Source organism: Amphiprion ocellaris, chromosome 24 (genome assembly GCF_022539595.1).
Source record: "Amphiprion ocellaris isolate individual 3 ecotype Okinawa chromosome 24, ASM2253959v1, whole genome shotgun sequence".
Taxonomy (NCBI): domain Eukaryota; kingdom Metazoa; phylum Chordata; class Actinopteri; family Pomacentridae; genus Amphiprion; species Amphiprion ocellaris.
The window spans coordinates 3,041,526-3,067,647 of NC_072789.1; the positions used below are offsets into that span (position 1 = coordinate 3,041,526).

A 26,122-nucleotide genomic window follows, 5' to 3' on the forward strand; every position below is an offset into this window, starting at 1 on the left:
AAAAAAGAAAATAATCTTTGACTCCAGCATCTTAAATTTGAATATTTAAACTGAGTATCTTTGGGATGTGGACATCATCTTGGTTCATTTTCTGACATTTTGTCGACCAAACGACTAATCGATTTATCAAGAAAATAACCAACAGATTATTCAGCAATGGAAATAGTTTGTCCAGGCACTCCAAATAGACATTAGACTAACTGTATCCATTCACAGGTTGAATTTTTTTACCTGTTTTTTCTCTGTTATTAGGTCTAAATCAAGCTTTATTTGCTTTGATTCCTCTTCATGGAACCCAAAGCCAGATTCTTTAAATTATGAAACTCTGTGACTCAAAGATAACTGTGTATGACATGAGTTAGAGCACACCTTCAGACTGTAATTGACCAGTGTTTTAGCAGCCTTTTTTTCCTGGGTAAATATCCAGTCACTGCTTCACTAAGAGCTCTTGGACACACTTGTTTAACAGTAGATTTATAAACTCTATTGCACACACTTGGCCGTATCATTCCTCCAAAAGCAAACCTGAGTATTTAATCTGTGCTGATTTATTTCTAATCACTTGTGCAGTGTGGCGTCAACTCCAAAGTCACCAGTTCGGTGTTTTCTTTTATTCCAAATGCAATAAATGGATGGTGTAAGGGGATAAAAGCACATCATGGAACTTGAGTGTAAACCAGGCACTCCTCTCATTACTCATGTGCTAATGATGTGTAACCCAGTTGTTTTGTGGTATGAAAATGCAATAACCTTGCGGCCTAGATAACCCGACGTCCCTTCCAGAAGCTTGGAAACATTTGGGTTTATAAGACCATGAATACTTACAGCTCACAGAGGAGGAATTGTAGGAACTTTGCACATTCTTATTGACACTTCTGGGTGGATATTCCAAACCACATTTTCAGTCATCCAGAAGTCCAATGTAAGCAGCTCGGGTTGTCGTAGTTTTGGACACATTTATAGATGGATTAATTGCGTCTTTCAAATATCTGGATGGTCTGTAAAATCCAACAACCAACTAAAAGATTATCCGAAGCTTTGTCTCAAAAGATTTTAGAAGTTTTTCTTAGTGTTCACTCTTTAGTTATGGCTTGTAGCTACAAACAAAATTGCCAATATCTGCAGTAACATGATGCAAATAGTATTACTTCATAAATTAGACACTCCTTTTTTTCCTGTAGACATGGGGGAGGCTGTGTGCACATGTGTCAGATGGCTGACTCATGTCTTACTAGAACCTTATTTAGCCAAGAAACATTTGTTTTATTGCTTCCTTCTAATATTTACGATTTGTTTTCTTGTTTAATTAGCTCATCATTTCCTCAACGTCTTCCTTTGAGTCTTTTGTCCAAAGTACTGTCTTGAAGCACAAATTATTCACATTTTAAAAGCTTAAAATGATGACTTTAAGGGGTAACTGATTATGTGACTAGTTGGTAAAATAAATAATTTCCAACCACGTCATGATATACTCCAATAGTGCAATAATGCTGATAAATATGAGATTATTTTACTACTAAACTAGGAGATCTGCATGTGTGAGTATGAATGACTGTGGCTTATTATAGTCACTCAGTGTGACTTAAATTACAGTTTAGATGTATATTTTCAAAGCTCTGGCACTGACTAGTATTAGATGCTGTTATGCAAAAAAAATGAAAAATTTGTTGCTATTTTGCATACAGCTGCATAGAAACAATCAATCGTACAGTAATGTATATTCCTATAATTCAGGAAACGCAAGTCTGACTATCCCTAATTTTGAAGCTTTCTTCTACATGTGTATTGCTTGTTAACAGCAATCTGTAACTATTGGCGTATATTTGTCTGTCTGTCTGTGCGCAACATTACTCAAAAACGGACAGATTTCGATCAAATTTTCAGGGAAGGTCAGAAATGACACAAGGCTCAAGTGATTAGATTTTGGCAGTGATGCGGCTTATAGTCTGGATCCACGTATTTGTTAAATATTTCTGTATTACTGCGAGATTGTGGCACGGTGTAACCATGACTACAAGTAGGGGTGAGAATCTTTTGGCTCCTCATGATTAGATTACGATTCGATTCTAAAATGATTGTTGATGCATCTTTAATGCATTGAGTGAAATTGATTTACATGGCTTCTCACGTTTGTTGTGAAGCCAAAGTGTTTTATTTTAGCGCGACACAGCTTACATGGCTCTTGTTCAGTTCGCTTCTACTGTCGACGTTGTAGAAGCTGAAGGGTTTCCACAAATTAGAAGGAGCTGTTCGGATATTACAGCGAGGTGGGTTTGTTTTCGTCAGTGCGCATGTTGGCGTGTCCACTCCAGGTGCGCATCCCAAAGTGTGCCGGAGACAGTTTGATAAGCAGTACCTTCTTTAAGAAAGAGAAATTTTTAATGAGTAGTGATCTAAAATCTAAAACGAAATCAGATTTGCTCAACTCAACAATGAATTCCGGTGTTTTCCGTTGAATATCTGGAATGGTTGAAAACAAGCCTTAATCACATCCTTTTCAGAACAGTTTAAAGGATATGGTTGTCACATTTAGCACTTTAGCGTACCACGCTTCTTAGTTCCACATTATTTAGGACTTTCTGTATTACTTTAATTAACAGATTTAAATAATCGAAATTTGAACGTTTGTGAATCGATTCAGGTTCTTCCACGTACATCTATATTAAATGGACACATTCTATAATGCCGTGATTTCTGCCATGGATATTTTCAAGATTTCAGCCGTCAGAAATGATATGACGACTGAGCAGCCTTGGAGGAGTACTGTGCTCTCTGAGTGCTTTTCTTGTTGTGTATTTACTCTGTCCATTGTTGCCGACTTAACCATGTTGTTGAGGGAGCTGCCGCTGGATGGAGATATCTGCAGAAGGCGTGAATCAATGAAAGGAGTGAATGAAGAGGAAGACATGGACATAGAATTGCTCTCTGACTAGGACTGACAGACACATCAGACATTAAGAGACTAATCAGGTTTTCAACCGTTGGAAATGATACGACTGAGCAGCCTTGGTGGAGTACTGTGCTTTCAGAGTGCTTTTCTTGTTTTGAATACAATCTACAGTCTTTAATAAGCTTTGTTTAGAGCCTGTGCTCCCTACTGCTTTTCTTTGGAAAATATTTCTTGATTCTTCAAAGCAAGGTTAAGTTCAGAGGCTGTTTGTCATTTCAGGGCACTTTGCATCTCAAGATCAAGACGATATCACAGATAGAATTCCAACTCGAAAACATGACCAACAAATAAGAACTACATCAGCTGTTTTTCACTTAGAAAATGCGCTGATTACGGATGGACTTTTCACTAAAGGACACTTATGGTGCACCTGAGGCATGATGAGGTGAACTCCTGAGTTCCTCGGTTCCATTTGTGAAGCCAACACTTTGCACTAGCAGCCCATACACGAGCAGCTGACGGCTATAATGTCAGCTCCGGTGTTGTTTTTGCAGTGGCAAACCCCTGGGATCAAAGTGGAGAGGATTAAAGTTATTGTAACGTGTCCCTCTCATCCCTCTCCCCTGCCCAGTGAAAAAAGAGGGGCCCCTAAGCCTGCGTGGCTTTTATTGTCATAATCCATACAGTTTCAATTGACTATGGAATGCACTGGCTAAGATGACGATGTCGGGGGGCGTCCATATGCGGATAGCCGTTTACTGCTATGATGTATTGACATTTGTGTCTGCAATAAAACTGCAGAAAAACACGGCGTCACTGCAGCGTTGCCCCAGAGAAGAAGGGGAATACCCATGTCGGCCAGCTCCCAAAAACGTCCCTCGTTTTATCTCCTCTCAGGTTTGGCAGAGGGAGGGGATGTAGGGAGGCCTCTATTTCGGTCCTTTGTTTATGTAAGGAGTGGCAGTGGGGTGTTAGGAGAGCAGAGAAGTCTGGGAATGTTGGGACTTTATAGCTTGGGAATCATATGCTCATTTGTGGTATGCACTGTATATAGTCGGTTCACATAGGCTGTGGGATACATCCGAGGAGAACTTGGTTGCCATGTAAACAGCAGCTGGATTAATATTCATGTAGATGACAGGCTTTTAATTGGTGTTAAAAGTGTCAAATGTTTAAATTATCGGGGAATTTGTTCATTTTTTTTCTATATTTATTATCTGTGAAATCGTCGTAAAAAATGTCCAACCCAGTTTCCAAGAGCTCAAGTTGATGTCCTAAAATAGAATATTGTTGTCAGTATGGTGGTTATGTTGTGTACGTACTCGGCTATTAAAGCTGATTCTGAAATAGATAATTTCTGTGTTTCCCCTATTTTGGGGTGTTCTTTCTCCTTTAATTACACAAATACTGTCTGTCTTGCAGAATCACTGTATCGTGATACGATGTTTCTCGTGGCCGATATATTGTTATAGGACCATATATATTATAAATATTATATTTACATTGATAAAAAACAGAAAAAAGCAGCAAATCTTCTTATTTTTGAAGCCAAAACCAGCAAATTATTTGGTATTTTTGCTAGTCCGGTGTCAAATAGTTGCCGGTTGATCTTCTGTCAGTTGACTAGTTGATTGAATGACTTGGTCAACAGATTATTCAATCCAATACTCAACATTTTTCTGAAGGTTCTCACTCAAAAACTGTCTACAAGTAACACCCAATCGACACTAAAGGATATATGTTGACAGGTTGGCTTTTATTTAAAAGTCTGGAAAACACAAATAAGGACATTTCAATAAAGTTTTGCAGGTAATTCCTTGTTGTCCTTAATTTTGACACCAGGATTTTAGTTTTTACTCCAAAAAAACCCAGATTATAACAAAATAAATATAATAATATAATTTTTTAATAACTTGTTTTGGTATCAGCCATGAAATAAACTAAAAAAACACACTGTACAATACAAACCGACACCTTTGCATGAAGCTAAAGCAATCAAAAAATAAATCAAAACCAAAGCTCAGTGATTGATTTATGTGATCATAAGTTAATTATCTGGGTTTTTGAGTGATTGAAGATGTCATCTCGGGCTCTGGGAAGCTTCCATTTTATTTTAAAGATGATACGTAAACATTTCTCCTCCTTGCTATATATTAGCGCAGTGATTTTGGAGTGTGAACACTCACTTCTGTTGTTTCTTCACAGGGACGACACGTCAAGACCGGACAGCTGGCTGCCATCAAGGTCATGGATGTCACTGAAGTAAGTCTCCACAATATATTGTTTCAGCAATGACGTCACTGAGGAAACATTTGGAAGTCGTAATTTGGCGCACCGCAATGCCACACCGCATTAACTGACTCAACCAGCACTAGTTAGCATTTTACAGACTGTAAAAAAACATAATTTAACCAGATGTTGGTACTTTTAGAGTCATTCCAGGTCTTTTATGTTGCAACTTTGATTTGGATTGATTGATTTTTTCTCTTATTATAATATACATATTAACATGTGGACTGAAAACGAGCCCTGTGGTCAAATCTAATTATACTTTGATGTGTTTGAGTCTGGGTCTGGTTAATGTAAAAATCTGCCTGCATTCCACTGGATCTGATGTCTGAATGTTTTGAGGTTAGAGAGGAGAAAATGACTCGACCCCCCCATAATAAACAGCAGGGGAAGGGATGCTTTTTGAGTGGATTGCGTCATCCAGCAGCAAGAGGACGCAAACAACCACATGTGCACAATCAAGGCTGCGCATCTGTGATAATGAAGAGGAACATATGTATCATTAACAGCCTCAATAGGTGGGAGCCGAGCCTAAAATCAGCTAAATCTCCCCCCCATGCATGGCTGCTCCTTTACATTTACTGCTATTTTTTGCCCTGACAACACAGCGGGTGATGCAGTCCGTGTGCCCCGACTTGCCTCCTGCCACTCCTCCGGTTTCCCTCCATCACGATGAGTCAGAGCTGCCTGGTTTGTTATCTTGAGAGGGAGAGTTTTGCCCAACGGCTTCCTGTTCTGTGTGACAGAAGACTTAGGTGTGCCTTCCAGACTGAATAGAGATCATTTGTCATCAGCAGCAGGTGCACACTGAGGTTAAACCTGTTTGATTATGCAAATAACAAGTGCACACTCAGGTCTGAGCTTTACAGTATTTAGTACAAAAACACTGACTGTAAGGATCATGCTGAAGTAGCTAGAGCACCAAAAACTGCTAGAAGATAATGAAAAAAAAAAACCCAAACAATTTCACAAATAGCCATATTTTTCCACAGTTAAAATACAGACTAGTATTATTTTTAAATTAACCCTTTAACCCTGTAAAACCCACTGTTGCAAAAAGTGCATCAGTTTCATTTTTTATTGCTTTTTTTCTGTATTTGAGTTTTACATATATATATACACACACACACACACACACACACACACATATATATATATACAATTTTAAAACAGGTGTGTGTTTATTTTTTGGTCATTTCTTTCAATATTTGTTTTAAATATATCTATTTTTTTCTTTTTTGTTTTTTGCAAATTTTCTTCTATATTTGGGTTTATATATTCTTATTATTGTTATTTATATTTCTTCGTTTTATTTTAATTTTTGGCTCATTTTCTTCTATATTTGGATTTATATATTTTATTTATACTTTTTATTTTGTTTTTTGAAAAAAATATTTTCTATATTTGAATTTCTGGTTTTTTGTTTATTATATTTATTTTTGCCCATTTTTTCTATTTTTGTTTTGTATAAATAATTTTTTTTCTTTTTTGCCCATTTTCTTCTCGATTTGAGTTTAAATATTATTATTATTATTATTGTTTATGTTTTTTTCATAGAGAGAAAGAGAATTTTTGGGTTTATTTTATTTACTTTTTTCCTCATTTTTTTCTACATTTTGGTTTATATATTATTATGATTTATATTTCAGTTTTTCCTTTTCATTTTTTTCCATATTTGGGTCTTCCAGGGTTATGTGTGTTGACGTATGGTTTTCCTCCATATCCTCTGTGCTGCCTCTCTTTCGGACACACATCACCATATGATCATCTGTCTTTGCTTCGCCATGTGACTTGTGGCAGCGAGGCTTTCGCAGTCAGGAGTGTGATAATCCAACAGCTGCGCAGCAGAGAGGGGTAGATGGGGAAGGGAGGGCTGGAGGGCGGGGAGGAGGAGGAGAAGGGGGGTGCACACAACAGAAAAAGGCTTACGTCAACTCAAACGAGTCATGCAGTGGCAGTATGGCCGCCTGCACAAACAGCCACCTGCCATTTTGCTATATGAGACACTGTGGTGAAATGCACACTTCTGTTTGTGTTTAACTGCAGTTTTATGCTGTGAGCCTGGTGATTACAGGAATGAAACAATCCTTAATGTAAAGATGCAAACCCCCCACCCTGTATGATGCAGTGGTGATGCTCTACAGCCACCCCCCACCTTGGCTTTGTGTCCCCCTCCTCCCACTGTACTTTCTATAGGAGAGACCACATAAAGAAAACCACTCGCAGGCTGATCTCTGCATGTGTTCAATTAGTGTGTCTTTGTTAATCGATGTCAAGTAGCAAGCAGGGAGTTTACGCAGCAGCCAGTTGTGACCTTTTTTCTGATAGTGGACAGGTTCGCTCCTATTATTGGCACTAAAGGTCGTCTCCAGCAGGGATTAAACGCAGCATCTGCTCATTAATTTAGTTTTTCACATTAAAAATGCACTAATTCCCCTCAGTCGTTTCTGAAATTCTAGTAATTCCAGGTAGAAGCTTGAAGCAAGTTTCTGAGCCTCCCTTTAAGCTACTCAGCTGGATGCTAATGTATATCTGTGGAGGATTAGCTGTCGATGTAATGAATCTGACTTCCAATGCGACTCACTCATGCATCATTAATCCGTAAACAAAGGAATCATTTGCTAGTAGATACAGCCGAGTTCTTGACGTGGAAAAGGCCTGACTGGGCTGCGGTGAATCAGCGTGACACTTCCTGTAACCCCCCACTATGGAAGTGAAATGATTTGAAGTGAAATAATGCTCGAGGGCAACGATTTTTACAGCACCATCATGTCATCGTAAGGACTTTCCAGTTCAAGGAGTGTTTTTCATTTGTCTGCGTGTTTTTTTGGGGTTTTTTTTTTGTCTGTCTAGGATGAAGAGGAGGAAATTAAACTGGAGATCAATATGCTGAAGAAGTATTCGCACCACAGAAACATAGCCACCTACTACGGCGCTTTCATTAAGAAGAGCCCCCCGGGACACGACGACCAACTATGGGTAAATCCTCAAATCCATTCAAGAAATTCAGGTTAACCCTCATGTCGTCCTGCGGGTCAAAATTGACCCGTTTTAAAGTTTGGAAATGTGAAAAAATAAAAAAATATTTTCACAGTGAAACTTCTGATGTCCACATTTTCAACATTTTTGGGAAATCTTTGAACATTTTTTGATGGAAAAAAAGAAATGTTAAAAATGTTTCTTAAGAACATTCACAAAAAAATCAACCAAAATCCAGTGAAATTTGCTGGATTTTGGTAGATTTTTATGTGAATGTTCTTGAAGAAAATATTAGAAATTTTACTGATATATATGGAATCACTTTAGATATTTTTAGGATTTTTTTGGAAGACTTACTGATTTTTTGAAGAATTTTCTTGCCAAATTTGGGGGATTTTTTATAAATAATATTTTAAGGGAAACTTTTAAGGAATTATTGGAATTTTCTTCCTGAAGGTTTTGCAGATTTTCAGAAATTTGGGGAATTTTTTTGCAGATTTTTGGGGAATTTTTTTTCAAGCAAGGAAACAATGTTTTTTGGTGCCTGTAAAGGAGGACAACAGGAAGGTTAGCAGCTTGGTGATATTTCCTATTGTTCCTTCCCCCTAACTTCTGTCGTCTTCTTGTGTTTTATTAATGACTCTTCTTCTGATTATTTCCTTCTGTTTTTGTAGTTGGTGATGGAATTCTGTGGTGCTGGTTCCATCACAGACCTGGTGAAGAACACGAAGGGGAACCAGCTGAAGGAAGACTGGATCGCCTACATCTCCAGAGAAATCCTCAGAGTGAGCTTTCCTCTTTCTGTTCTCCCTCTCCTCCGCTCTCCTCCCCTCTATCACCCATGTCATGTTTTTTTCTCCCTGCTTTCCTCAGGGTCTGGCTCACTTACATGCCCACCACGTCATCCACCGCGACATCAAAGGCCAGAACGTCCTGTTAACCGAGAACGCTGAAGTTAAACTCGGTGAGTGACTCGGTTTTTATGGGTTTGAAAACTTTTCCTCAGATGAACGTCAAGTTACGCAACACTAGAGCTATTAGTTATTTTCTTGATTACTTGTTTGGTCTATAAAATGCCAGGAAAAAGTAAAAAAGACATCGATCAATGTTTGATGGCATTCTTGAATATTTAGTTTTTTTCTAAAACCTGAAGATATTGAGTTCATGGGGAGTGAAGCCAAATATATACTACTGTTCAAAAGTTTGGGTCCTTATTATTGAAAGAAAAGATTTTTTTTCAATGAAAATAACAATAAATGAATCAGAAATCCAATCTAGACATTGTTAATGTGGTAAATGACAATTCTAGCTGGAAATTTTTAGTGGAGTATCTACATAGGGATAGAATAGATTAATACTTAATTGATCCTTTACAGAATTTTTTTTTATTATGGTAGCATGTTAACACGCAGACAACCCACCAACACTAATAGTCATCAGTATGACCATATACATAGTATATAAGTTAGAAAAAAAATACGAAAGTTTAGACATATGCACAGCATGTAAATCATAAGTTAAAATATTAATGTGAGTTAAAGAATGTCTTTTACATTTCATCGATCCGTAAGGGATGCTGATATTTCCCTTAAATGATCTCGTCTTGAAGGTTGCTGTGCAAATAGAACTGCCTTACATGAACTGAAATGGAAATATAATCAATTATTGGTGGGTTAACAAACAAGCATGAGGCTGATAGTGATTCATTAACCTCAATTACTGAATCAGAAAATCAGAAAAAACTTTATTGCCAAGTGAGCTCGCACACACAAGGAATTTGTCTTAGTAACTGAAACTTACAGTACAGGAGGTCCTCGACTTGCGTCGGCGTTCCGTTCCTTCAGTGTGACGTAAGTCGATTTTCACCTGAAGTCGGAACTCCAGTGAAAATGTAAACAAAACCCCTATGTGTGTGTCACGATATTGATCAGTTTACATATTTGTACAACCACAGTAACAAAAACAGTCATTAGCTCACACTGAAACACAACTCAGTAGGAAAATACTGGCGAAAATATAAACTGTAAGTCTGACTTATGCTTGAGAGCCATAATGAAGTTAGCGAATGTAGCATCATCCAATGTGGCGGCAAATGTAAACAAAGCCGCCTTATGGCACCGTGTGACTACTGTACATACAGTATTCATCCACTCCACTCGCCAACTAGTTCCACTGAACCAGTTCCAACGTAACGAAAAAACGCCGTAAGTTGAAGACATCATAAATCGAGGACCTACAGTACTCACAAAAAATTTGACAACAAGAAAGTAACAGGGTTAATAAGCAATTAATGTAAAATCTAAAGACACTAAAATGGGCACAGAGGAACATTTCCAGCAACATTCACTCCTGTGTTCTAATGCTACATTGTGTTAGCTAATGGTGTTGAAAGGCTTATTGATGATTAGAAAACCCTTGTGCAGTTATGTTAGCACATGGAGAAAAGTGGGAGTTTTCATGGAAAACATGGAATTGTCTGGGTGACCCCAAACTTTATAATGGTAGTGCATGTTCTATATATTGGCGACTAAATAAGCCAGCATCTATTTTAAGCCTTAGAGAAAACTACTTAACAATCTAGTCATAACACATCATATTTTTTACACTCTGACTGAGCTAAAACACAATATTCACATTTCAGGAAGTAGAATCAGAGAATTTTAACATTCTTTTCTTTAAAAATTACTCAAACCACTTATTAGATTAATACAATAGTTGACAGGTAACCAAGTAATCAGTTGATTGATTCAGCTCTGATTAAAGTCATCAACAAGTCCCTGAAAATTCAATATATTTGTGAGTAAATCAGCCAAAATCTAAATTCAGCTTTAGAGGAAGCTATCTTATCACAACACATCTAATTAGTGGGCAACCCCACAACTGTCCTCACATTTGGATTCTCTTTGAAGCTCAGATGTTGTCAAAGTTCTGACAGAAATTCAAAACCTCTCCCAGCGTGACTGCTGCTACTAAACAAACCAGTCAATTTTAATCTGATCTAAAATATTGCAGAATGCACTGGCGAGCGAGCATAGTGCTTCTGCAGCTTCAAGCTTAATTTTCAATGATAGATGGCTTTCCTCTTCCTCTTCTTTTGACATTTTTGAGAACAAAACTCAACTCTGATAGCGCCCACTGCCATAGAAATGATGAATTATGATGTAGCCTTGGCATGTGCACATTTTTAGCCCCCTGTTTCATATGAACACTCACCTGTTTTACCTGTTCAGTGGACTTTGGTGTGAGCGCTCAGCTGGACCGGACGGTGGGTCGGAGGAACACCTTCATCGGGACTCCTTACTGGATGGCCCCCGAGGTCATCGCTTGTGACGAGAACCCGGATGCTACTTATGATTACAGAGTAAGACTTCCACAGAAGCATTCAAACCTCTGCATGCTGTAATTATATAAAGCAGGTGCATTTTACCTGCGATGTGTCTGAGCATGTGTGTTCTTCTCTTGCAGAGTGATTTGTGGTCTTGTGGTATCACAGCGATTGAAATGGCTGAAGGAGCACCACGTGAGTGCAACTTTTCATCTTTTTTTGTTTTCTGATTCTGCGTCTTGAATCCTTCATGATATTGTATGTTTTTTTTCCCCCAGCACTTTGTGACATGCACCCCATGCGTGCCCTCTTCCTCATTCCGAGAAACCCTCCACCTAGGCTCAAATCTAAAAAATGGTGGGTGCAATCCTTTTATCCCACATTTCCTCTCTTTTTGTGGTAGATTTTTACCTCTTTGTGCTCATTTTGTTGCTCCACAAGTCATTTTGCTTGAATCTTATTTACTTTTTGTGTGCCTTTGTGGTTGTTTTGTGTGTTTTTGTGGTAATTTCGTGCAAAATAGAACAGTAGAGTATCGTCTGTGATGTCAAATTAAAAAAGTAACATTTCGTCGCCCCGCTCTCTCCTCTGCTCTTCAGTGTCAGGACTATACATTCACTATGGTTTCATTTTCTATCATAAAATTTAAGACTTAAAGAAAAAAATCTGGTAATTTTGTGCAGAATAGGACAGTGGAGTGTTATCTCTGAGGTCAGATTAAAAAGTAACACTTCGTTGTCACGCTATCTTCTCTGTTCTTCACTGTCAGGACTATATATTCACTGTGGTTTCATTTTCTATCATAAAATTTAGGGTTTGACTCATTCAGAACAAATTTCAAGTGTTTTAAAAAAAAATCAGGTCAATTTGGACAAATGTTTTTAGTCATTTTTAACAATTCAGAGTCAGTGTGGAAACATTTCAACCATTTTACACACATTGTACCTCATTTTATACAGTTGTTTCCCCGGCCAGTTATTTTGGACAAAAGCCCTGATAGATTATGCCAATCTGTGACATTTTATGTGCAGATTTCCTACTTTTTTATGTGTACTCCCACGCATTTAGATTTTATCTCGGACCTCAGACCAAGCAGCTACAGAGACTTAAATCTAAGAGCGTCCTCTGCTTTGCTGCTGAGCTGAACATCTGTGCTACACCTGCTCTGGCAGACTCTGCCTCTCCTGGCACAAAAACTGCATCGCTGCTCTGGACTGCACTGCAGAAAAAAGTCAAACCTCATCTGCCTCGGCTGCAGGGCTCGGATGAATTAGCTCTTCTTTTAAACTTCTCTCAAAACAGAAATTGCAGTGTTATCTAAACAGATTTGCATAACATATCGGGTTGTTTTGCTGCCATATCAGTCAGGAATGTAGCTTTTAGTGGCAGCAGGTATAGAAGTGGTCATTATTTTGTTTTAGTTTGTCCTGTATTTCAGAGTTTTCATGGTATATATGCGATGAAAGGTTCAATCCTGCCTGTCCGTGTGCATCAATCTCACTTTATCCAGAGACACCAGAGGCTGTTGTTATTCTGGAGAGTGTTTCGGAGACATGAAGCACCGAGTGGCTAATTTGGAGTCAGATCTTGTTTACAGAAACATCCGTTCTACTTAGGATCCCTGGATCCCCATCCTCACATGGCTGAAGCCTCTTTGTGTAATTTGCTCTCTCCTCACCACAGGTCCAAAAAGTTTTTCAGTTTCATCGAAGGCTGTCTGGTGAAGAACTACACGCAGCGCCCGCCGACGGAGCAGCTGCTGAAGCATCCCTTCATCCGAGACCAGCCCAACGAGAGGCAGGTCCGGATACAGCTCAAAGACCACATTGACCGGACCAAGAAGAAGAGGGGCGAGAAAGGTGCGTCTATGTTTGTACTCGCCACCTACTTGCTCCTGAAAAAGTAAAGTAAATCTATACTTTCATGTTGCTATGACTAATTCTGAGGGTTTTCTTTTTCTATACAGATGAGACGGAGTACGAGTACAGCGGCAGTGAGGAGGAGGAAGAGGATCCCCCAGAGCAGGAGGGAGAACCCAGGTAAGCTCTGAGACGCGCAGGACTTCCTAAAAGCCTGACGAACCCTTTAAAACCCACTGTTGCAAGAATACAACAACACATTTTTCATTTTAATATTATTTTCTAATATATATATACACACACACACACACAAAAATGTTAAAAAAAAACAAAAAGTGACCAAAAATTAGACATAAAAGTTTCAAAGCGACAAAAAAATGGACAAACACAGCGTGAAACAAACACAAAGAACGATACAGAAAACAATGAATAAAGCAAAACACAAAATGACAAAAGTGAGACAGCAAGTGAAACAAAAAAGAAACAAAGACAAAAGCGAGAAACAAAACGAGTATATAAATATATATATATAATATATTTTTACATTTTTTTCTCATTGTTTTCTATCTTTAGCTATATTATGTTTTATTTTATTTTTTCTATATTGTGTGTATAAATGTAGTTTTTTCAATTTTTTTTCTATATTTGGGTTTTTTTTTTATATATATATATATATATATATATATATATATATATATAAAAATAAAATTTTTTAATTTATTTTTTGCTTTTGCAATTTTTTTCTATACTATATATATAATTTATATACAAATAATTATATAATGTTATTTTTTTGTTTGTTTATTTATCGTTTTGCTCCTAATTTTTATTTGGGTCCTAATCTTTTCAAAAGCAACTCTAATATTCTGTTCATATTTCACCAAACCTCCAGCTCCATCGTCAACGTGCCCGGTGAGTCGACTCTGCGCCGCGACTTCATCCGCCTGCAGCAGGAGAACAAGGAGCGATCGGAGGCTCTCCGTCACCAGCAGCTCCTCCAGGAGCAGCAGCTCCGAGAGCAGGAGGAGTACAAGAGACAGCTGCTGGCCGAGAGGCAGAAACGAATCGAGCAGCAGAAGGAGCAGAGGAGGCGGCTGGAGGAGGTAGGATCGTTTTATTTTTCAGCTCTCGGAGAGTAATCAGATAGTGAGAGAAAGTTGGGTGTCAGGAAACTCTTCTCGATGCTCTGCACCTTTAGCAACAGCGACGTGAACGCGAGCTGAGGAGGCAACAGGAACGCGAGCAGCGACGCCGCGAGCAGGAGGACAAGAGACGCATCGAGGAGATGGATCGTAGACGCAAAGAAGAGGAGGAACGCCGGCGGGCTGAAGACGAGAAGAGAAGGAACGATCGTGAGCAGGTCAGTTTGTGAATCATTTTACATTCAAAGTTTCCAACGTATTAAATGTTTAGTTTTCTACAGAATCTAGTCACAATTTTTAATTAAGACACGTAAAGTGATTTTGATGGAATATTACAATTTTAAGCTAAGATTTGGTTGTTTTCCTCTACGAAACCAAGAGTCACATGATTAGTTCAAGGGTTTTCAGATAATTGGAAATCCGGCTACTATTTGGATTTTTACAGTTTGCTGCTATGATAATATTTTTAAAACCTAAAGAGGAGTTTTTGGGGTTCAGGTGGTTAAACAAAACAGTATTAAGAAGTGTATGAAATGTTTAAGCAATTCTAATGATTATAATTAGAATTTTGCTACTTTATTACTGACAGGTATGCATATTTTTTATACTATTCAGTCAATTAAGAAGACACAAAATCAGCAGAACACCTACATTATGCAAGTATGAGCATTCAGAATGTTTTTGTGTAGCAAGAGTAGAAACTTCTGGAGGGGAGCACTCTAATACAAGACATAAAAGTGAACAGTGAATTTCTAATCCCATCTTAATGGTTTCACAGGAGTACATCCGACGTCAGCTGGAGGAGGAGCAGCGACACCTGGAGATGCTGCAGGAGCAGCTGCTCCGTGAACAGGCCATGCTGCTGGTCAGTCACACACATTTAACCTCCTCAGTATGTTAGTGTAGGTTTAAGTTATGAACAGGTTGTTCAGGATGACACGTTTGCCTTTACTTTGGGTATACAAAGTATTCATAACGCTTCACTTTTTCCACCTTTTGTTGATTATGTTTTTTCCTCAAAATTCTGACAAAGTGAAAAAAGATTTTAGGACAATTTAGCAAATTAATTTAAAACCAAATACTCAAATATCTCATGTACATAAATATTCACACTGTTTGCTATGGAACTTAAAATTGAGCTCAGGTGCATCCTGTTTCCATATTAACAGTAATAGTTACTGGAACATCTGCAGCTAAATTCAGTCATTTGGCCTCAAAAAGCAAGAAATGAAACCAAAAAAAATGATGAGATCTTGAAGAAGTCCTTGTCCAAGGATCTGAAGTAAACTCAAACACACGAAATAATGAGTATGAGAAGTGATATGAATACTTTCCAGATGCACTGTTTGAGTTCTATTGACATTGTTGAGTCTGAATAACATCCTTGAAGAGTTCCTCAGGCATTGAGAAAGTTCCTCGGATATTATCTGAATTGTTCAGATTTTGACAGACATGAAGACCATGGAAGTCAACAGGAAATGTTCCACGACAATTTTTTGTTTTTTTTAATCGGTGTATTTCTTCCTTTGAGTTATATTCAGATCGTGAAACCGTTGACTCACTTGAAATGTTGTGTTGTTCCATTGCATTACCTTCCACTCATCCAACATATTTTACAGGGGGTTTTTGTATTTTTTGGCAAATCAGTAATTATGATGATGAGGGATTCCAAGTTTTAACAATCTGTGTGCAGAATAATTTCTATCTTTTAATAGATTTGTTCTGTATGTTCTGTAAATTTCATTATCCCTATGATGAAGCTTGAAAATGCCTTATCTTTGCTTGGGATGTCCGATAATATCAGCCCAATATTGGCAAAAATGTCAATATTGTTATTGGTTTTTTGCCTATCATGAAAACCGATAAAGTAATACCTGGATTTTGCCAGCATTTACCGAACTGATGGAGGGAGGGAGAGTGTGAACTGTTGTTTGAGACAATTTAAAAAAAAAAAAGAGAGAGACATAAATACGGGATTTTTTCCATAACTGAAGTTGAAATAGTTTTCTTATTTTGCACAGACAATGTTTACATTTGAAAGCCTTGCTGCATTTGAGAATGTATCCAATGGGGCATCACAATAAAATTAGGCATGATGTGTGAATTCCACGACAGGAGATATGTGATGTTACCTAAAATTAGTTAAATTGTCCACATATATCGGTATGGTTGATACTGGAATTGGAAATTGAGAGTTGGACGATATCGACGACAAAGCCAATATCGGACATCCCTAGTCTTTACACATTGCATAGCACAAGTTGAAGTGTTTTTCTGTAACGCTGTGGAACAGACTGTTTGTCAGGCTAAGTCTACTGGTCGGACCTGGTAGCTCTCCCCTCTCTCCTCACCGTCCTACACTCTGCGACAGGAGTTCAAGTGGCGGGAGCTCGAGGAGCAGCGCAAAGCCGAGCGACTCCATAAGCGCCTGCAGCAAGAGCAGGCCTACCTGCTGTCGCTGCAGCACGAGTCCAAACAGCAGCCTGGCGACAAGACCAAACCCCCCTCAGACCATAGCAAACCTCCACAGACCTCCACTCTGCCCCCCGACAGAGCCCTCACCACCACCCCTCAAGCTCAGGTCCTCCACGCTGCCGCCGTTTGTGCAGCGAGAGGCGAGTCCCCCAGAGCCCAGACCGTCCCCTCAGACGAGACTGATGAGACCTGCCCCAGCCGGCCCTCTAACTCCCCCAGCCCCCCTCTGACTGAAACCCCCACTGACTGTACCCCTCCCCAGGCAGAAGGTTTGGAACCCGACAGGCCCAGCGAGCCTGTCAGTCATCCTCCTCAGCCTATCAGAGAGGTGAACCTCCTGTCTGCCCCGCCGCCTGCTCTTTCCAGCTTCTTCTTGCTTGTCTTCACGCAGCCTCTAATTTGTCGCGATGCAGAGCCTCTCAGCCGGTCGTCTTTTGAATGAAATGAGTGGGGGGTACGGCGGAGAATGGAGAAACCACGGGCTCGCGACCAGCCTTTTTATGCCCTGAATAAAACAGCTGTTCTCCTCCTCTCTCTCTTGGCACTTGCTCTCACTTGCACTGTTGCTGGTCTCCTTGACTACTAAAACCATTAGGATGTTTGAGATGTGTTCATCTGAATTTTAGTGAATAAGAAAAAGAGTATTTGCCATACTTTTTCAGCTGTATTTCTACAGTTATTGGAATCAGAAAAAAAAATGCCATCCTTTTCTGTTAGTTTTTTTCTCCTTAAATCACTAAAGAACAGAAAGTGTTAGGGGTTTCTCTTGATCTTGGATGGTCACCTCAGATATTCTCCAGTGACTGTGTGGACTGGGCCGTTGCATGTGGATGACTGAGGCCCAAACTAACCTGCAGGGAACCAAAGCAGCATCTCCCAACGTGTCATTAACAGCCATCTTTCCCTCCGCTGATGTTATAACTTCTAGGTCGTGTTTTTGTGGAACCACCACCTCCGTCTGTCCACATGTATCTGTGTCTGTACGGCTGCCTTGAATGGGCTTCAAGCATGTTTAATACGACTGTTAAAAGCGGTCTTTACTGTTGATTGTTGTCAGTTAGATATGAAGGTTTCTGTGTAGCAGCAAAGGATTGCTAATATTAGAAAATACAAGAAGATGGAAACCAGAAAACAGCTTGTCAGTGTCAAGATCAGTGCATTTTTGTCCTGCACTTTCCATCGTGATTTCCATCTTCTTGATTTTCTACACATTGAAGTATTTCCTGTCCCTCATCCCGTCTCTGTCCTTGACGATTCCCCCATCCCAGGCCGACGAGCGCTACCGTAAGAACATTCAGGGCTCCCCTCAGATCGCCCCTCCTCCCAAGCAGCCCCCTCTGCCTCCCCGATCCTCTGAACCGTTCTCCAACGGCAGCTCCTCCGAGGCCTCCGCCATGCACCGGCCCATGGAGCCCCAGGTAACTTCCTCCTCCTGCTCCACCCAGACTTTTCCTCTTTCCTCCTGTCACTATGTCTTCCTCCCTCACTGCTGGATTTTCTCAAACAGTCGGGTTAGTTTTTGGTTTAAAGGCCAGTAAAGTATGTGAGCTTTTAGCCCATTTATATGGGATGTGTCACTGAGGGGTATTGCTGTGATATTTCCAACAATTACATGTTGATATGTTAATAATACCCATGATATTGTAAATAATCCATCATGTTGAGATTCTAACATAATAGGCAGCAGTATTATACCATAAAGCTTGATGCCACCAACCAGAAACTGGTAAAAACACCAAAGTCAGACGCTCTGAATCAGGGGTCATTGTAGATGAGGCGTCACATTCAGCCCAATTTGATCTCAAGTGGTAAAATCACAGCATAATAATCTATAAAATTAAATTTTTTCCCATTTGTTTTAGTGCAAAAAAGTTGAATTCTGAAAATGTTCACAATTATTGAATGATCTTTTACAAAACAACATGAACAACCTGAAGTTTCTGAAGAAAATTAAGTGCAATTTCAATAATATTACGCCTCAGTTTGTTATTTACACATCTACCTGCATCAGAAAAGCATTATTACAATTTTTTTTTCAATGTTGTATTTATTTATTTAATATTGCAAAAATATTGTGAATTCTTTCAGCCATATTAATCTGATGTAGGACTGCTCTAGTGTCAGCTAAACTCTCACACTTGAATCACAAATCACTTCCAAAAGGAGAAGGTGAAAGTATTTAAAAGAAAAATAGTGTGTCTGGGTGAACCTTTTTTTTTTTTATTAAACTGACTTACTACTGAAACAATGTGATTGACTCCTGATGTTGTAGATTAGTGAGTTCTGTCCAGACTTTACACTGCTGAGTTTTGACACATTTTCCTGATATTTTTCAGTCGTTGTTTTATTTACTTGTGCATAAAAATCCTGTTTGGATGCAAAAGTTCATAGATGTGTTGCAGTTTTACTCGAATACTGAACACTTTCATGGTGTTTTCTCTGAGACCACACACTAGGAATCCAAGCCAAATCATCCCATAAAGAACATAAAATCAACTTTTCTTGTCACTCGAATACTATGATTTATATAGTTTTTAAAAACCATTTGGCACAGTTAAATTAACTATTTTTATAATTCCTTTTTAGTTGCCTGAAGACACATCCAATAGTCATGTAAAAGAAATAGTAGGCATTTTTTACTACCACTTTCAAATGTAACTTGTAAACTCAAGAAGCCATCATGAATAGGAAATGGCATTCACTTGAAGAAAGTCGAGTGAAATGTCCTCAGTAAATGTGTTTTTCCACGTTAGACAGTGTGCAGGAGTCTGTTTGAACCTTTGTTTTGAATATTGAGCAGCTGTCAGCACTTGTTAGACCTGAACTGGGGGAAGCAGCGCAAAAAATCTGCATAGTAAAGCTCACAAATGACTACAAACTGAAACTTCCTGTTTGCCATACATAAGTATGATGTTTGTTGTTTTCTATGAAAACTCCCACTTTTCTCCATGTGCTAACATAACTGCACAAGGGTTTTCTAATCATCAATGAGCCTTTCAACACCATTAGCTAACACAATGTAGCATTAGAACACAGGAGTGATGGTTGCTGGAAATGTTCCTCTGTACCCCTATGGAGATATTCCATGAAACATTTCCAGCTACAATAGTCATTTACCACATTAACTATGTCTACACTGGATTTATCATTCATTTCATGTTATCTTCTTTGAAAAAAACTGCTTTTCTTTAAAAAATAATTACATTTCTAAACTTTTGAGCAGTAGTGTTTACAAAAAAGGACACACAAGTGTTTAAACATTAAAAACAACCTAGATTAATGCTAGCAATTCATTCAGAAACAGTCAGCATGTGCAGTGGTCTGCTAGAGTCTGCTGCAGCTTCTGCTTAAATATGTATAGTGATGGAAGAGATGACAGTTTCAGAGATTCTTAGAGGGAATTCCAATCGATTGCTGCTGCAAAGTGAAAGGAATTCCGGCCAAAGACAGTGTGAACCTTGGGATAGAGAGTGTTGTGAGATCTCTGAACCTCAGGTTCTTCGAAAATATCTGCATACTAAAGCTCGCAAATGACCACGTTACATATTGTTTATTCAATCCTTACAAAAAACGAAACTTCCTACTCACCACAAAGAAGTGAGTATGATGTAGTGATGTAGTGTAAGTAGGACTGCTCCTTTCTGCAAAGCCCAGACAGTGAATGTGAGTGGAACCTGTCATTGTTCTGTGTTGTTCTTTGTCTACTGTATGCATGTGTATTTACCTGAGCACATGTATGTGAAAAGCCACACGCATCTTCCCTCATGTCTCACTGTGTTGTCTGCTTGTTTCACCTCCCCTCCCTCCCCTCCTCCCCCCCTATAAGGTCCAGTGGTCCCACCTGGCTGCTCTAAAGAGCAGCAACAGCGCCGCCCCCTCTCCTCCTCCTCCTCCGCCCGTGGTCGCTCGCTCCCAGTCCTTCAGCGAGTCCGGCGGCGGCGTCACCTCTAGCTTTGCACAACTACACCTGCGCTCCCAGGACCCCCACCATCACCACCACCACCACCCATCGCCCGCACGCACTGACCCCCAACCCCAACCTCCCCTCCGCCACCACCCTCCTCAGGGCCAGAGCGGCGGCGAGGAGGTCCCTCCCAAGGTAAGGGCCGACCTTCTCCGCCCCCGTCCTCGACCCTCTCCTCCGTCACTCACCTCCTCTCAAGTCACTCACCTAGGCTGTGTGTGTGTGTGTGTGTGTGTGTGTGTGTAGGTGTGTGTTTGTAGGTGTGTGTAGGGGTGTGTGTGTGTGTGTGTGTGTGTGCATGTCTTGCTGTGTTGTTAATGCATACATTTCAACTACCATGAGGGAAACTTTGCATTTTTTAGTAGTTGGGTAAGGAGAAACCAATAAATATAATAGTCGGATAATCTCTGATATCTGATTATTATATTTATATTGTTATTATTATTATCGTTGTTGGTATTTTTATTATTACAATTATTAAGATTGTTTTTATTATTATTACTATTATTATGAACAGTCCGCTCTTTGTGGGGAAAAATTAAAGATGTCCACATATGTGCACATCAGGTCCTAGGAGGTTAAAAAATGCTTCATGCTAAATTTGGTGCAGATGTCAGGTTTATCCACTTATAGTCATCTGAGTTTTCTTTCTTTCTTTCTTTCTTTCTTCTTCTTGTCATAAACCTGTGCAATTTTATCCTCTTAAATATTTTTAACACCTCAAAATAATTTCCACTGTTGATAGAATAGAATAGAATAGATCTTTATTGTCACTGTTACAGAAAACAATGAAAATCGGTTTGGCACTCTCTGAATAGCAGCATTGAAAATAGACTGTATATCACACTAAAAATATATACAACCTAAGAGCAAACCTTGAAGTATATACAACATAAGAGCAATATACAATACGGAAACAGTTCGTTGTTAGAGACTTGATATGATTATTGCACATGAAATATGGATTGCACTGATGGGGTGTAGCCTGTGCTGACCCACTGTCCATTTTCCTTTTTCTTTGATATTTATAAGAAACATGTTTATTTTCTGGGCTTCAGTTTAGTGGCATCATCCTCACACACACACGTGATAACAATTAGAATGTGTCTCCTCCAGGTACCGGTGAGGACAACATCCAGATCTCCCGTTCTGTCACGCCGAGAGTCTCCCCTGCCGTCACAACCTGGCAACCAGGGTGGACAGAGGAACGCTGGCGGGTGAGTGAAGAGGCTCGTGAGGTGTTTCTGTGTCGTCGTGGATGTAAAACTGCTAAAATCCATGAACGCTGAGTTGGTACAAAACATAAACCCACTAAGACAGGGCTTCGCGACTGTGTCTGTTCTCTTAGGGAAGTTTGGCCGTCCAGTGCAGACAACTCTAAACTTGCCAGCGGGTTAACACAGCTTAAGCTCCAACCTTCCAAGTTGCACAACAACAGTGAGAAACTAAAAACTAACAGAGACTGATGCATCACATGGAAACATTAAGAACCTCCCCACGATTAAGCGATTAAAAGAGTTATCACTAAGTGGAGGAGAATAAACTAGTCATCAATTTCAGCACTGGTGGTAACAGAGACAGAGAGGAGCTCAAATTCACTACATTCAAATATTAGGTTTTCCAAGGAAAGACGGTGACAAAATTCATCTAATTTTAGATAAAAATATGTTGCAGATCTCAATTTGTGAGGCGCTGGTGGTCTTCACATTATGGTAAAATTGGGTCGTGCAAATGAAGACGACTCATCAGCATGTGAGGTTGATTAATATGATGCTGTATCATGAAAATTAATAAAACTGAGCCATATCATGTGCTGGTGCCACAAACTGAGAAAGTTGTTAGCCTGGTGCTAAAAGGAGAAACAGTTTTTGCAAAAAATTGTACTTTTTTTGCAGAAAATTGCAGCACACGTGGATATGTAACAGACAAAATGATGCCTTCTTTGTAGTAGAGTTATAAAATTAGAATAATGTTATTATTAAACGCTCTTTATGAATTCAAACTACTGTATAATTGTCAACTCATACAACCCGATGTGGTTTTGCAAGCAGCTGGTTGCTCAGAAACTGATATCAGCACTGCGACTTGTTTCTGTGCTTGTATTAAAGCTAAACTGTTTTCACATATTATCAGTCACCTGCCCAGACTGTTTTCTGTTCATGTGATTCCTTGTGCAAGTAAAACATTGCTTTGACTTGAGAGATGACTCCGAGTATTAATTTGGAGAAATAAGGACTCCACGGAAGAATTTTCATCACAAAGCTTTTGAAAGAATCATTTTATTTTCTGTGGTTTATGTAGTGATTGCATGAGTTTTGTGTGGATTCAAAGGCACAAAAATGTATTAACCCTCCTGTTATCTTCATTTATGGGCACAAAAAAAAATTGTTTCCTTGTCTGAAAAAATCCAAAAATTCCCTTAAAAAAATTCCCCAAATTTCTGAAAATTTGCAAAACCTTCAGGAAAAAAATTCCAATAATTCCTTAAAAGTTTCTCGTAAAAGTTTTATTTTAAAAAAAATCCCCCAAATTTGGCAAGAAAATTCTGGTAAATATTTTTAGAAAATGAGTAAAAATCTTCCAAAAAAATTCTAAAAATATCTAAAGCGATTCCATATATATCAGTAAAAGTTCTAATATTTTCTTTACGAACATTCACAGAAAAATCAACCAAAATCAAGCGAAATTTGCTGGATTTTGGTTGATTTTTATGTCAATGTTCTTAAGAAACATTTTTAACATTTCTTTTTTTCCACCAAAAAATGTTCAGAGATTTCCCGAAAATGTGGACATCAGAAGTTTCACTGTGAAAATATGTTTTTTTTCCCCACATTTTCAAACTGTAAAACGGGTCAATTTTGACCTGAAGGACGACAGGAGGGTTCAACCCTACTGATGCTTGTCTCTGCTGCTCTTCTTCCCGGCAGTAACGTGGAGCAGCGCCCCCTGTGGGATCGAGTGGAGAAGCTTCAGTCTCGTCCGGGCAGCGGCAGCTCCTCCGGCTCCTCCAACTCCAGCTCCCAGGCCAGTCCAGGGGACCGCTTCAGGCCACGCTGTGAGTCCCCTGGTACTGCACTCGGCCACATTTCACTAACTCTTCCTCCCCGCTCATTAGCGCATGATGCTTATTACCATAACTCTACAAGTCAAATGCTGTCAGCTCATGCTCTGTTAAGTTTTGTGCTGTTCTTATACGGGTACTTAGAGATCCTTGGAGAGGCCTGCCCTCCTCACTAATGCTGTTTCCTTTTATTTCCGCAAAGCCTCTTCTAAATCTGAGGGATCTCCTCTCCAGCGGCCTGAGAACGTTTCCAAAAAACAAGACGAAAAGAACGTCGCTAGACCTACTCGACCGGCCGTAAGTCCACCGTTCCTCAAGTGCAGGTTCAACTTGTGTGATAACGAATGGGTGAAAACTGTTTCTCTCTATTTTCTACTACTCTAATAACCACCTGGTGTGTGACACTTCATGTGAATCCAATGCTCCTGATTGTTGGGCTTTAGGGTGATGTGGTAAGCCTCTTAAATGAAATTACATGATCACACCTCTGCTATGCTTGCACCATTGCCCGTCTCATTACATTATAAGATAAAGGTTTGTGATAAAACAAGTTTTGCTCCTTTGTGGGATTTACCTTCTGCCTGTGATGTGACTGCCTTCTGCTGGCGTCTCCCCTCATGCCTGCACAGTCCTTTCTGCTTGCCATCAGCAAAAAGCCATGAGAAGGGTTAACCGTCTGCCGCAGCTTCCTGGATTTGAATGCGACCACATTTGAATGCAAACACACTCCTCCTGTTTCCTTGTTCCTGTCAGAATGGCTCCTTATCTCACCTGGCTCTGCTGCTGGCCTATTTGTTTTGTCGAGCATGTCAGGGGAAGCATCCCTCCTCCCTTTGTGGCTTGTCACTGACCTCACAAATCAACAAGAATATTTATTTAACTAAAAATCATTAACTTGTGGACTGATTGTTGTGTTTCCTCAAATGTGGGGAGTCAATTAAAAGCTGGGGTCTAATAATGGCTAGAGGTGTGGTTGATCCAAACAAATACAAGTCTGTTCTTGCAAATGTTTCACAATAGAAGCATTGTTAAGAAATGAAGGATTTCTGTCCACTGGAACACCAGGGATTCACATTTCTACTCAATGTAGGCTTATTTTTTGTTGCTATACAGTCTTGCACCTCTATTGAAACAGTGCACAAAAACCTAGAAATAAAGAGACGTCAAACACGTCTTTTGTGCACTAATAAATCACAAAATAACAGTTTAATTTCTTTGAGTATTTATTCTTTGTAATCAACACGTCATAGGTGTTACCAATACTTAAAAATGGTGACTTTGTTGATATTTTGTCACTTACAGTTGTAAATTTGCTTCCATATTTCTTCTCTCTCCTCTGTGTAAACACATCCTGCAGTTCAGCCTAGCTCGGCCAAAAATTACCTGAATGTTTGTTTATAAAAGTTGGCTGCAGCCGAGTCATTAATGGCTTCCTCAGCTGTGCAGAGAACCACAGAATTTTTGGAGTTTTACAGATTCTAGTTAATCAAACAATGTATTTATAGCACAATTGATTTTGCAGAAATATTGTTCTTTAACTGTAGATTGGGTTAATTTTCAAGACATGCCGTGATGAGTAGTTTAAGGACCATCAGAAAGTATGAAATTCAATGATTCTCTCTGTTTCTTCCACCCTGATATATGGTGTGATAATGGTGGTTTTGTAAAGACAGCATGCCTTTAGGGTTCAGAGGGTTAAGCAAATCCTCAGACTGAAACATGATTAATTTTAGAAAGTCTACGGTTGAGGTTAAGAAAGGCTCCCACCGCTATTTGAGGAAATACGGTACTTGATTTTCCAAACAATATTCCACTTGGCTCACTACGTCGCAGAGCTTAGAATTAATAAGGTTTCAAATTGGCGTCTTTCTTGCTTCAACCCAGGGCCAAGTTGTTCGACTATAGGGAAAGCGTCTCCAGGGCTAAAAATAAACAAGACAGCAACCCAGTAAGCACAAGTTTCTACCCAGAGATTTGAGCCTGTAAATACAGAAAGCAAGAAAAGACCTGAAGATGTGTATAAAGTTAGGAGGGATTGCTTTCAGACTACTTTCAGATCGTCTAAATCAGGGGTGTCAAACTCCTTTTAGTTCAGGTTCCACATTCAGCCCAATTTGATCACCACTAAAATCACAGCA

The 26,122-nt window shown here is 39.3% G+C and overlaps 1 protein-coding gene across 16 annotated transcripts in view; it reads left to right on the plus strand.

The window, feature by feature from the left end:
- The window catches only part of LOC111567325 (mitogen-activated protein kinase kinase kinase kinase 4-like), a 50,004-nt gene that overhangs the window by 11,734 nt on the left and 12,148 nt on the right, over window positions 1-26,122 (plus strand). For 6 of the 16 annotated variants that reach the window (XM_055008690.1, XM_035947281.2, XM_055008692.1 and 3 more), the window contains exons 3-20: window positions 5,096-5,152; window positions 8,033-8,158; window positions 8,833-8,943; window positions 9,032-9,122; window positions 11,389-11,519; window positions 11,624-11,678; window positions 11,762-11,840; window positions 13,167-13,342; window positions 13,450-13,522; window positions 14,235-14,445; window positions 14,541-14,702; window positions 15,263-15,349; window positions 16,856-17,287; window positions 18,228-18,377; window positions 20,786-21,058; window positions 22,040-22,140; window positions 23,851-23,990; window positions 24,187-24,281. In XM_055008690.1, coding sequence (XP_054864665.1) covers window positions 5,096-5,152; window positions 8,033-8,158; window positions 8,833-8,943; window positions 9,032-9,122; window positions 11,389-11,519; window positions 11,624-11,678; window positions 11,762-11,840; window positions 13,167-13,342; window positions 13,450-13,522; window positions 14,235-14,445; window positions 14,541-14,702; window positions 15,263-15,349; window positions 16,856-17,287; window positions 18,228-18,377; window positions 20,786-21,058; window positions 22,040-22,140; window positions 23,851-23,990; window positions 24,187-24,281 — 2,550 coding nt within the window. The remainder of the gene's footprint in view (window positions 1-5,095; window positions 5,153-8,032; window positions 8,159-8,832; window positions 8,944-9,031; window positions 9,123-11,388; window positions 11,520-11,623; window positions 11,679-11,761; window positions 11,841-13,166; window positions 13,343-13,449; window positions 13,523-14,234; window positions 14,446-14,540; window positions 14,703-15,262; window positions 15,350-16,855; window positions 17,288-18,227; window positions 18,378-20,785; window positions 21,059-22,039; window positions 22,141-23,850; window positions 23,991-24,186; window positions 24,282-26,122) is intronic. The other 10 variants (XM_035947293.2, XM_035947290.2, XM_035947296.2 and 7 more) reach the window with 6 other exon arrangements.